General features: G+C 39.8%; 1 protein-coding gene across 1 annotated transcript in view; it reads right to left on the reverse strand.

Moving 5' to 3' along the window:
- Positions 1-13,558, reverse strand: part of LOC138978873 (arylsulfatase B-like) — a 32,009-nt gene extending 18,451 nt beyond the window's left edge. Inside the window, exons 1-8 of the mRNA XM_070351680.1 lie at positions 13,466-13,558; positions 10,668-10,877; positions 7,005-7,116; positions 4,593-4,644; positions 3,833-3,936; positions 3,179-3,285; positions 2,593-2,657; positions 1,605-1,706 (exon numbers count right to left, since the gene is read on the reverse strand). Of these exons, the coding sequence (XP_070207781.1) occupies positions 1,605-1,706; positions 2,593-2,657; positions 3,179-3,285; positions 3,833-3,936; positions 4,593-4,644; positions 7,005-7,116; positions 10,668-10,776 (651 nt within the window). The 5' untranslated portion in view covers positions 10,777-10,877; positions 13,466-13,558. The remainder of the gene's footprint in view (positions 1-1,604; positions 1,707-2,592; positions 2,658-3,178; positions 3,286-3,832; positions 3,937-4,592; positions 4,645-7,004; positions 7,117-10,667; positions 10,878-13,465) is intronic.
- Between the last annotated feature and the right edge of the window lie 755 nt (positions 13,559-14,313).

Below are 14,313 nucleotides of genomic sequence, written 5' to 3' on the forward strand. Positions count from 1 at the left end.
CTATGGAATACCCAATGTGTATAGTTCAACATAAAATTATTGCTGATTCCTTTGGTGAAGATTATTCCCCCCCCGATTTTTTTTTTCATTTTTGCCCCCAAATTGAAAACCCCTCATATACAATCTATGAGTTTGGTTGTTTTCTAAATCCAAATCTAACGATCAGTGCAGAGAAACTCGCTTTGGATCTCTTATGAGTGCACGCAAACTCCCAAGGCAAGTAACTCTCGTACGACAAGAGTAGTTCCCCTTCCAAATTTTCTGAACTGAGTTGCTTGGACAAGAGACTGCAATCCGACGGTTAGTTTTCGACAATATTTCATTTTATAAACAGATCACACGCAACCAAATGCACACATCGCATCAATTTAAAGAACATACAGTGGTTTCATACACTATTTTGCCCCAGAAAACGGAACTTCATACAGTTTTTAACGTTGGAACACTGGTGCTAAAGTTCGTCTGCTTGTCCCATTCGAAGAAATTCAGTAAAGAACATTTCCTAAAACATGACCAGAACACACACTATCTGCCTTTACCGGCACAGCAGAATAACAACATAACTGTGTACTTGATTTTAGTCCAAAACAGGGAAACTGACAAGAAGTGTCAACAGATTTGATTGATTTTCCCTGAACTATACAACCGCGCATTATTCAATCGCCAGCGCAGGTAGACTGGTTGAGTGATTTGGATTCGATCAAACTTTCGCACAAAAATTATGTTCCTCTTTTCTTTGAATAACTGAAGAAAGGAGGAATAAAGAGGTTACATACCTCGTCTCAGTGATTATTAAAAATAATGGTCTCAGTTCGCGGTCATGAAAAAGCTCGCTGAAGCTCGCATTTTTCATGATCCGCTAACTTCGACCATTATTTTTGATAATCACTGAGACTCGGCATGTAACCTCTACTTCTCTTTCTCCCTGTCAATTTGCACACTGTTTCTTTAACAGTCTTTTAGTTTACGTTTTGATACTGCCTTCATCTTTTCAATGTCTTTGCAACTCTGTTCTTTCGGAATTCGGTCACTATAATTTTGTTATACTTCTCTTTCTCCCTGTCTCTGTCTGTCTGTGTGTCTGTCTGTCCATCTGTGTGTGTATGTGTGTGTGTGTGTGTGTGTGTGTGTGTGTATGTGTGTGTGTGTGTGTGTGTGTGCGTGTGTGTGTGTGTGTGTATGTGTGTGTGTGTGTGTCTGTGTGTGTGTGTGTGTGCGTGTGTGTGTGTCTGGCTAATGGATGTCTTAGTGTCTCTCTGTCTGTCTTTCTGTCTTTCTGTCTCTCTGTGTCTCTTTGTCTCTGTCTGTCTGTCTGTCTGTCTGTCTCTGCCTCTCTCTCTCTCTCTATCTCTCTCTCTCTCTCTCTCTCTCTCTCTCTCTCTCTATCTCTCTCTCTCTCTCCCTTTATTGAAACAACTTCTTGTTAATCGTTTAAGCCTCCTGACTCGTCACCAGTATTTTTCTGTCTGTCTGTCTGTCTGTCTGACTGTCTGTTTGTCTGTCTGTCTCTCTGGCTGTATGTCTGTATGTCTGGCTGGCTGGCTGGCTGGCTGGCTGGCTGGTTGTCTGTCTGTATTATCTTCCCTGTCACTTTCCATACGTACTTCCAGTGGTACATGCACTGACTGTAGAGGTAGATACAGGAAGAGGGGCGTGGTCGGGTCATGCGCACTGATGATCTGACGCACGCGTTCCTGGTACACAAACTGCACAACACATTCTCAAATTACTTCTTTGTATCACTATAAACAGAAACAAATAAAAACAAATTAAAAAAATATTCAGATTAAAATCAGTTACATTTGAAATTGTTTTCTTTTGAAGTATAAACATAGATAAATAACAAGGAGAACATATTAAGAAAATAGCAAATATTTTAGTTTTTGTTTTTCTTAGATTAAAATCAGAGAAAACGACATGGCTCCCCATGTGAAACTAGGTGTACACGAGTTTATTTTTTTAAGATCAAAATGCGGCGAGAGTGCTTAATTTTGTTTTTGATGACTGAAATGTGAAGAACACCTTCGATTAAAACATAGATAAATAACAAAGAGAAAATATTCAGAAAAGAGCAATTATTTTAGTTTTCGTTTTTCTTAGATTAAAAAAATAATTTAAAATCAGAGAAAACTACGTTGCTTCCCATGTGAAACCAGGCGTGTAGGTCTATATGTACACGGGTGGGTTTTTTTTTAAATCTCAAAATGCTGCGAGAGTGCTAAATTTTATTTTTGATGACTGAAATGTGAAGAACATCTTAGATTTAAAGATGAAAAGAATTGTCGTTTTTGTCGCGATATAATGGGTTTTTTTAATATTTTTTAATAATTTTTTTTGTACATGTATAGGTTTTACATTACATTACATAACATAGACAAGGGGACAATTACAACACACAGGGGGTGGGGTGGGGGGGGGGGTGTTCATGGTTTGGTGGTCGCAGTATCAAAAATATGTAAAGGAAGGATATTATTTATAAGGATATAAGTGAGAAACCCTGAATCAACCGCCACACAAAAACAAGGTGCAGATACCTAAACACAGAAATGATAGCTAATTGAATGCAACAATACAGACCGGGGCAAAACGTACCGTAGAATAGTTACCAGTTTGGTCCGTAGCAACATCCTTATTGTCTCTGAAGTCAAAGCCACCAACTGACACGACGAAAAACATGTACAAGACGTAATTAGGAGGAAGATGAAGAACAAGGACAACAGCTAGGACAACATTTCCACCACCACCACCACCCCCACAAACACCACCACTACTAACACAAACACCAACACAACAACAACAACAACAACAACAACAACAACAACAACAACAACAACGTTGACGACGAGGACGAGGACGGCACTAACGATGATGACGACCATGAACACATAAACACGTACTTTAATTACACACACACACACACACACACACACACACACACACACACACACACACACACACACACAGACATACACACACACACACACACATACACACACACATACACACACACACACACACACATACACATACACACATACACACACACACACCCCTAGTAGGGTAAACACACATACACACACACACACACACACACACACACACACACACACACACACCTCAGCTCTCGTCAGCGCATTCACTATCATGTATGTATCCTCCACCATCCTCGCAGACTTACATATGGTATAATTATAATAGTCCTCCTGTCCGTTGTAATAACCATAGAAGGAATCGAACCCTCTGTAAGTCGGCGTACAGTTCCAGTTGCAAAATCCAAGGTGCCACCTGCACACACATATCGAACGGAGCAATCAGCATGCTTAGAATCTTAACACTAAAGTTGTTCAACTGTCAATCAAGACAGGACACTAAAATATCTAAGCAGATAGTTTTTACTTGTGCAACAAGAGGATGCGAAGTGTGTGCGGTACCAGTCCCCTTGTACTTGAGAAAATAACAAGCATTGACACGAAGTTCTAGCGATTTCATTTTCATTTTTATTTTCATTGTGTCCTCAAGTTTGTTCATTCAATACTTGTTATTATTTCAGGCGCTAAGTTCGCATAACTCTCGCTTATGCAGTGAGAGCGCGTAGGCTTACTTCTCTTTGTTTCTCAGATTTTAAAATTACTATGTGTCTGCCTCATTTGATTATCAGCAGTTTTGTTTAATATCGAGGTAGACAGGGCATACAAAAAGACTTTCGGAAACAAAGACAGAGAGAAAGACAGAAAACAGAACTAGTTGTTCGCCTTATTTCTTTCTGTACGATATGTTTTGATATCCCTGTGCACAAAAATTATGTATAGACTATGTTTCGTGGGAAACTTACTTTCCAACGGCGTGTGTGGCATAGCCGAGTTTCTTCAGTTCTTGTGGCAGGAACGTCCTATTGGTAGGGGCGCAGGCCGCTTGCTGGGGCAAAATCGCTCCATGCTGAGTACAGATAAAGTAGAATAGAATGAGACAAACTCTAGAAAATAAGAATAAAACACCGGAATGAACACCTTTGCTGAGACAATTACAATTTCATAAAATAACCTTATTAGGGCTCACTCTCTCTACGCAGATACACAAATCATGATGGGAGGGGCGGGGGGGGCGGTGCTAAGTGGGTTCGATTTTGGAGGGGGAGGGGGGATTAATATCCTTGGAACACAGCTATGTTATTCTCATGGGGGAGGGGGGGCAGTCTTTGCCTATCCAGACCTGGGAACCCATACGATTTCGCCGTATTTTGTACGGATGATTGTCGAGAATACGATCAGTACGGTCAGTGGGAAAAAAATACGACGAGAAAAATTCCTAGACAACTTTTCTTCACACGTCCATCCCGAAGCCGATCCAGTATTTTGTCACATGATTGCAGTTTTTGTCAGTAAACATTGAAAAAAGCATTTGTTTTAAATGTATAGGTAAACTTAATTAACGGTGTGGCATGTTTTAATCATGGATGTTCAAACGCTGTGTGGAGTACGCTCATTTTTCTGAAAATACACCAAGTTTGTTTGAGAATACTCAAAGTGCAAAACAGGGGTTCCCAGGTCTGCCTATCGTAAGCGTAAATCTACGCTGGTAAATACTTTTCCTACCTGCAGCCCAGAGCGGAAAGGATAGTATCCACTCATGAAGGCATTTCTCGAACTGAAACATGAAAACAAAGCAATTCATCAAACTGTATTGTTATGATAGATAGCCTATGTGGGGAATTTGAGGGTTATAATTGGATAATCTCTCACAGCCCTATTTTAATCATCGGTCCATATTTCCAACGAAGTTGCTCAAATTGGATAATCTCTTACAGCCCTATTTTGACCATCGGTCCATATTTCCAAGGAAGTTGCTCAATATCATTTGTATATCATACAACATCCAGCCACACGTGGTTTTTCCCGCTCAATTCGAGCAGACGTGTTTTGCTTCGCTTTCATTCAATTAAAGACATGCAATTCCACTTACTAATGCTTGCAAACTCTACAGATGATTATGAATTACTCTAATATGATTAGTTTCCGACGAAACAAGACATAATATACAATGTCTACCCTAGTGTACCCAACACAGTTAGACTCTGAACTCAGAGAGAGGTACGTTACCGCTGTGTAAAGTCTGTGAGATCAGCGAGAGCGTGTGTGTGTGTGTGTGTGTGTGTGTGTGTGTGTATGTGTGTGTGCGTGTGTGTGTGTGTGTGTATGGGGGGGTGTGTGTGAGTGAGTGTGTATGTGTGTGTGTGTGTGTGTGTGTGTGTGTGCGTGTGTGTGTGTGTACGTGTGTGTGTGTGTGTGTGTGTGTGTGTGTGTGTGTGTGTGTGTGTGTGTGTGTGTGTGTGTGTGTGTGTGTGTGACTTCACTATGAACTTTTTCTCCTCTTCCGCGTTGTAAATTTGTTTTTTGTTATATTTAGTCAAGTTTTGACTAAATATTTTAACATCGAGGGGGAATCGAAACGAGGGTCGTGGTGTATGTGCGTGTGTCTGTGTGTCTGTGTGTCTGTGTGTCTGTGTGTGTGTGTAGAGCGATTCAGACTAAACTACTGGACCGATCTTTATGAAATTTGACATGAGAGTTCCTGGGTATGAAATCCCCGAACGTTTTTTTCATTTTTTTGATAAATGTCTTTGATGACGTCATATCCGGCTTTTCGTGAAAGTTGAGGCGGCACTGTCACGCCCTCATTTTTCAACCAAATTGCTTGAAATTTTGGTCAAGTAATCTTCGACGAAGCCCGGACTTCGGTATTGCATTTCAGCTTGGTGGCTTAAAAATTAATTAATGACTTTGGTCATTAAAAATCGGAAAATTGTAAAAAAAAATAAAAATGTATAAAACGATCCAAATTTACGTTTATCTTATTCTCCATCATTTGCTGATTCCAAAAACATATAAATATGTTATATTTGGATTAAAAACAAGCTCTGAAAATTAAATATATAAAAATTATTATCAAAATTAAATTGTCCAAATCAATTTAAAAACACTTTCATCTTATTCCTTGTCGGTTCCTGATTCCAAAAACATATAGATATGATATGTTTGGATTAAAAACACGCTCAGAAAGTTAAAACAAAGAGAGGTACAGAAAAGCGTGCTATCCTTCTTAGCGCAACTGCTACCCCGCTCTTCTTGTCAATTTCACTGCCTTTGCCATGAGCGGTGGACTGACGATGCTATGAGTATACGGTCTTGCTGAAAAATGGCATTGCGTTCAGTTTCATTCGGTGAGTTCGACAGCTACTTGACTAAATATTGTATTTTCGCCTTACGCGACTTGTTTAAATTACAAGTGAAAGACCTCAAACTTGACGTTGTGTTGAGCACGAAAGCCGCTGTGTTGCCCACCCAAGAGAGGGCGGCAGTAGTGTTAAGCGCAATAAACATGCGTCAAGACATTTTGTCTGCAGTCGCTAGAAAACAATCGCATCAAAGCAAATATTTACATTTTAAAAGTAAGAAAACCCCATATCCAAGTCAGAATAGCTCACAAACACACACACACACACACACACACACACACACACACACTCACGTGCGCGCGCGCGCACGCACATGCACGCACACACCACACATACACACACACATATATATACACATACACACACGCAAACACACACACCTACACACACACACACACACACACACACACACACACACATACACACACACACACACACATACTCACACACACACACAAACACACACACATATACACACACACACACACATACAAGCACACACACACACATATACACACACCCACACATACAAGCACACACACACACATATACACACACACATACACACACACATACACACATACACAAACACACACACACACACATATACACACACACATACACACACACTGATACAAACACACACACACACATACACATACACACATACACACACACATACAAACACACACACACATACATACACACACACACACACACACACACACACACACACACACACACACACACACACACACACAAACAGACTCACGGAGTACAGGCGGGCTGGACGTAAGACTGGTTAAGAATGATGCCTCTCTGCGCCATAGCGTTAATGTTGGGAGAGATGATGTCCGGGTTGTTGAAACCGACATCGTTCCACCCTGACAACCAAACAGAGAACAAAAACACGATACAGCATGGTGTTACGCTTGCTCTCATTCCACACTAGTCCCTTAACATTTTGTTTTTGTTTAGTATTGAAATGTAAGGCCATTTTGCAAGACTGATAATTAAACGTCAAAAAGTTCGTTTGTACTAGATTTTAAACATTATGAAAATAATACCTCTCTCTCTCTCTCTCTCTATGTGTGAGTGCGTGTGTGTTCTCTCTCTCTCTCTCTCTCTCTCTCTCTCTCTCTCTCTCTCTCTCTCTCTCTCTCTCTCTCTCTCTCTCTCTCTCTCTCTCTCTCTCTCTCTCTCGGTGACCCTCTCTCTCTCTCTCTCTCTCTCTCTCTCTCTCTCTCTCTCTCTCTCTCTCTCTCTCTCTCTCTCTCTCTCTCTCTCTCTCTCTCTCTCTCTCTCTCTCTCTCTCTCTCTTGAATCAATATGGATTGAAGTTAAATTAAAAAGATCTCCGCCCTTACTGTTAGGATTTATTTATAGAAACCCTTCTGAAAGAGTAAATTGGGCAGATAACTTTACTATTATGATGGACTCTGCAACACTGGATTCTAAAGAAATCTTGCTCTTAGGAGATTTTAATATTGATTTACTGAAGCCACATAAAAATTGGAATGATAAAATTAATAGCTTTGATTTGCAACAAATGGTTCAGTTACCCACTAGGGTCATGGCTGTTTCTAAAACTCTTATTGATCATATTTATGTGTCAGAAAAACAAAATATTATTGAAACATGCGTTCCTATTTTATCCTGCAGTGATCATTATCCAGTGTGTCTTACCTGGTCAAGGAAAGGTATTAAAATCCCTAAAGCTGGACATAAAACTGTAACTTATCGTCGTTTCTCGCGTTTTAATAAAAATGATTTTCTCTCTGATTTAATTCACAGTCCTCTTTCTGAAGTCTATAGCTTTCAGAATCCTGATAAAGCTTTGGAGCATTGGTATAATATTTTTATTTCTATTTATGATAAACATGCACCATTAATTACGCACAGAGTTAGACATATTGAGAAACCAAAGTGGTTTGATCAAGAAACAGAAGATGCTGCAAACCACAGGGATTATTTGAAAGCAAAGGGTGATTTTGAAGGATATAAACGGCAAAGAAATAATGCAAGTTCCCTAAAAAGAACTAAAAAGAAAAACTATTTCACTGAACTAGTGTCATCTAAACAAGATTCAAAATCAATTTGGAAAGCCATTAATTTATTAACAAACAAGCGTTCTAATTCACACCCTACTGCCATGAAAAATATTTCTGCTGATAAACTTAATTTACATTTTTCTACAGTGGGGCAAAAAGTTATTCCTATTGATAGAACACAAGAAAATGATTTAAATACCTTAATAGATCATTGCAAATCTAAGAGAATAGAGGCAGAAATGCCGCTACAACACATGACTGTGTCTGAAGTTTACTTTGCACTTGTTCATCTTAAACAAACAGGAACCCGGGGTGTAGATAGAATAGACAGTAAAATATTGAAAATAGCTGCTCCTGTAATCACAGACACCTTGACATACATTTACAACTTATGCATTACCACCTCTTATTTTCCAACAGCATTTAAGCAAGCTAAGGTGATCCCTCTGTTTAAATCAGGTGATCCTTCTGATCCCTCTAATTACAGGCCTATTTCAATCCTATCACCACTTTCAAAACCCTTGGAAAAACATATATATAAACATGCCCTAGCACATTTTGATAAAAACAATTTATTCCATCCAAATCAATCTGGTTTTCGCAAAAAGCACTCATGTCATACAGCTCTTATAAATCTAATTGATCAATGGCTAACCAACATAAATTCCAACAAATTTTCTGCAGCACTGTTTGTGGATTTTCCAAAGGCGTTCGATGTTATTGATCATTCTCTTCTCATCAGGAAATTGTCAATATATGGCATGCAATGCACCACCATTAATATTCTTGAATCTTTTCTTTTAAATAGAAAACAAATTACATTTACTAATGCATCATATTCAAATGAAAGTACTTTGAAATATGGGGTCCCACAGGGATCTGTTTTAGGCCCATTATTGTTCTCCATTTATGTCAATGATTTACCACTTTGCATACGTAATAACTGTGAATTGTTTGCAGATGACACTACTATTCATTCTAGTCACCATTCCATAAATTATTTGTCAAAAACTCTCCAAGAAAGCATTGATGCACTCCTGAATTGGTCAGAGTTAAACCATATGTCTCTTAACCATACAAAAACAAAATTTATGCTCATAACCACAAGACAGAAACGACAAAATCTATTATCGAGCATTCCACCTCTTTACATTAAAATTCAAGTATTGGAAGAAGTGTCTCACCATAAAGTCCTTGGTGTAAAGATTGATAATAATTTATCATGGCATGATCACATTGATTACATCTGTAAGATTTCTTCCCAAAAATATATCAGTTATCAAAAATAAAACACTTCTTGAATCTCCACTCGCGAAAGATTTTTTTTAACAATCACATCTTGTCAAATATTGATTATGCATCCACTGTATGGGATTGTGCAAGTGCTAATGTTTTGAAACCTTTAGCCAGTCTTCACAGAAGAGCAGTTAAGCTTATTATGCTAAAAAAAATCACACTCCTTCAGAATCTGATTATAAAAATTTGCAAGTATTACCATTTCAAAAAAGATTAATGTATAATAAAGGTGTTATAATGCATAAAGTGATGTCAGGATATGCACCGGAGACATTACGTGATAATTTTATTTTGAACTATAACAGACTAAAAATCATAACACCGACTCCACGTATTGACCTTTTCAAATCAAGCCTTCTTTATTCAGGTGCGGTCCTATGGAACTCACTGCCTATTTTTCTTAAGCATAAAACAAACACAGACAGCTTCAAAAAAAATTATATGTCGCACATAATGCAACTAAACATGTGCTGAATGGTTCATCAATTCATTTAAAATGTATGTGCATGTTAAACACTCAAAACGTAATCATCAGTGTCAGAGTAATATCGTCACACTCATAAGATAATTGCCTATGTCATTTTTTTTTTATGTTTTGAGAAAAACGCAAAAAAACTTTCTTTGGTTTCTGAACAATCTGCCATTTCATTTTAGTAATAAGTTGCAAACTGCCTATCTAGAGCGGTGACAGCTGGATAAACGTGAGATAAAGAGCTGACAGCAACATTTTCAATCAGCAAAACTGCATAACAACCCACAAAGAGCTTGTGCATACTTTCACATTCTCAAAACAAGTCTTTCTGTATCATAAAGAAAAAGTGCCTAACTCAAGAAACGAGATCGGCAGTTTTGCTTACGTTACCGTGGCAATGGTTTCCGATGGTCTGAGAGTTTGTACTCTCTAACACATGATAAATAGCCTTCCAGTAGCTTCCCCTGTAGTTTCACTACAGAAATGCCTAACATTGAAATAGGTTTTTTTCGTGACGATATGCACCTTATAATCCTTCCCCCTTCCCTCTTCTCTCCCCCTTGCCTCCGCGCCTCCGTATCCCCTTTCCGATCTCCAAACCATACCAACAACTCACCAAGATCATCAGCGACGATGAAAACTATGTGGGGCGGTTTGGCATCAACTACCACCACCACACACGCCGGTAAAAGCACACACAGAAAACTCAATGTCGTCTGCATCATCCTGCAATTCGGTTCGCCTCGTGCCCTTGCCTTTACAAAATATGGCCGCTCTTTCAGTCTGCGGTGATACAGCGCTCAATGTTGTTTCTGCAATGGGGAGTCTGCAAAAAGATAGATCAAGTACCAAACATTGCGAACACGAGGACAAGCACACACCGCTGTCATTTGATGATTACATTATCCATCCATGTATTTATTATGTTGTGGAAACAACACAGCGTCCGGCTCATAAGATAATTGTCCATGTCCTTTTTTGATGTTTTGAGAAAAACGCAAACAACTTCTTTGGTTTCTGAACAATCTGCCAATCTCATTTTAGTTATAAGTTGCAAACTGCCTATCTCGAGCGGTGACAGCTGGATAAACGTGAGATAAAGAGCTGACAGCAACATTTTCAATCAGCAAAACTGTATAACAACCCACGAAGAGCTTTTACATACTTTCACATTCTCAAAACAAGTCTTCCTGTATCATAAAGAAACAAGATCGGCAGTATTGCTTACATTTTTTTTTTTTTTTTTTGATGTTGCCTTCACACCTATAACTGAGTTCATCATATTTCACTGAATAATACGGGAGGCAACAAAAAAGACACTTTGAAATTACGTCACTGACACTATCAGCAGCACTAGGCGAACTCATGCAAACAATGACACATCTTTAAAACAAGTCGCGTAAAGCGAAATCAATACATTTGGACAATCTGTGGAACTCGCACAAAGAAACTAAACGCACCACATTTTTTCTCACCAAGACTAGTAAAGCCTACTTAATATGATCACAGCGGTGAGACCGCATTTCTTGCTGAATCGTCGCTCTACTGCAAACAGATTGCGTTGGTGTTGTGTCTTTTCGATTTTCATATCCTTGACTTCAGCGGCCGTGTCACCATTTTTGCACGTGGTTTATGCTGACGTTTTAGCGCGGACGAAACATACTTCTTTGGAGGAAATAAACTGTAAGCATACTTGTTGTAACCCCCACACGGTCTACTCCTTGTCGTGTGGTGGGGGCTTGAGTATCTCGATAACCCGGAGAGCTATGCCAGCCGGAGCAAATGCTCCTGGTAGGGCCACCCATGCTGGACAGGTCAAAGGATAGAGGTCAGACTAAGCTAGACCAGCTCCGCCATGAGTCTAAAATGGTTTGCGTAGGGTCAACACCCCTGCCTAGAAAAAGACTACGTTACAGAAGCATCAACGACATACTTGTTGTAAGCACAGTATATATATATAGGTTACTGTTCTTGTCATTTTTCTTGCATGTTGTAAATAGAGATATTGCAGCTATTTGCATGGCGCGAATGTCGTGTAGCATGACGGTGCAAACATGTACTGCGATTCCGTGAAACATGTTTGCAAATAAAGGCAAATTTTAATGGCAATTTTGACGTTTTTGCAACCCATGAATGGTAATTCAAGTGTAGAATGATATAAAATTATCAATTTTTTTTAAATCTTTGACAACACTGGTGAAGTGGCCTAGCGGTTAAGACATCGGCCCCGACATTTCGAGGCCCCGAGGCCTTCGAGTTCGAATCCCTGCCAAGTCGTTTATTTTTTCTGCTCGATCCTTCTTGACAAATATGCTCAGCTCTGAGAGAGCAAACCGGATGTTACCACTGCAAAATTCAAGCGTTGACTGACGCTCTCAAGGTCATACACGCCGTATAGGTGGGGTTTCGGGTAGCGTTTGCTGTACAGAATTATGTACATGATTTTATCCCTATTTTTCAACCTCGTAGCCCCGGAAAGTCATAAATAGACCACAGCTTTGAGGCTACTTTGGTGGTTGCATTTGGAGCCCAGGTAACTTCAAGATTGCGTAGACTTGAAATAGAAACAGCGGAAGGCAAAACACAGATAGCCTGAGACATAGAAAGACAGATAGACAGACAAAAAGACAGACAGACAGACAGACTGTGACACAGAAACACCGTGACACACACACACACACACACACACACACACACACACAGTGACACACACACACACACACGTACATATACACACACACATACACACACCCCACACATACACACACACACCACAACCACCACCACCACACACACACACACACACACACACACACACACACACACACACACACACACACACACACACACACACACACACCAAACCATACACAATGCGGAGACTAAACGTTCACAAGGAAAGGAGTGAGTCAAGTTAAGGGAGGCCACCTTTACCCTTAGTTTCGTTTTTTAATATCATTAATTCATGATTACCTCCCTCTTCCATTAGAAATAACTGCTTGGGTGTCTTTTTTTCACACACGCACAAATGATAATATCAAAATAAAGTCCAACAAAATGATGTGAACCTATTACTAAGCATGTTAACTTACGGCATGGTCAAACCTGTCGTGTCGAGAACGACAACACAACACAACACAACACAACAATGACACCGGCCACACCACACCACACCACACCACAACACAACACACCACCACTCCACACCACACCACAACAAACACAACACAACACAACACGACTCAACTCAACTCAACTCAACTCCATACCACACCACACCACACCACACAGTGCACTACAGTACTAACACACCACACTCAGTACACTGCTTTAATACAAATGATTAGAGTCACCCAAACACAGAATACAAGCACGTACACGGACACATACAAGGACACTAACACACACTCTTACCACAAGCTCTGAAACAACCCCTTCTGATCGAATCTTCAGCGCAAGCTGCGGTTTATAAACACTGTGTTCTGATTCACTCCCATGCGTTTCTTACGCAAAGAAAAGCTGTAACCGGTGTTACACGAAATTTTTACTCCACGAAAAATTTACTCCGGAGTAAACATTTCGTACAAAATTCTTACTCCGAGTACACCTTTCGTACGAGAAAAGAACTCCCCAAGGCACACAAAAATTACTCCCTCCACGAAATTTTTACCCCCCCCATTTTTTTTTTTACTTCCAGTGAAAATCTCGTACGCGAAAATGGGATGCGGGCGAAGGGATAATGCCAATAATAAATTATGTGATCTCGTGCAAACGAATGTCGCGCTACCCTCCCTCCACCCCTTCCACCACCAAGACTAATGGGGGACAAGGGAGTAAAAATTTCGTACATCTTGCATGGGAAGTTAACTGAATTGCTGGTGTTAGGGTGACGTAATTTATTCGTTATTTATTCGTCAGGGGAGTAACATTTTTGTACAGAATGTTTAGTCGGAACTCACTTGTCGTGGGGAGTAATTTTCTCGTGTAATGGGGGAGTACTTTTTTCGTAAAGGGAGTAACATTTTCGTACGAAATTTGTACTCCTGAGTAAAAATCTCGTGGGAGTAATTTTCTCGTGCTACACCGGGAAGCTTCTCCCACAGCGATACATGATCTGACACTGTCATTTGTGTGTCAAGGTAAACATGTCCACTGAACAATAACATGTCGCATTGGGTCAGAATGTGTAACGATCAAGTGTAACGGCGTTTGGGCTGTGCAGTGACATGCTTTGGTGTTCATATTGATTATAATGATTAGAC

This window comes from Littorina saxatilis, linkage group LG10, assembly GCF_037325665.1.
Source record: "Littorina saxatilis isolate snail1 linkage group LG10, US_GU_Lsax_2.0, whole genome shotgun sequence".
Lineage (NCBI taxonomy): Eukaryota > Metazoa > Mollusca > Gastropoda > Littorinimorpha > Littorinidae > Littorina > Littorina saxatilis.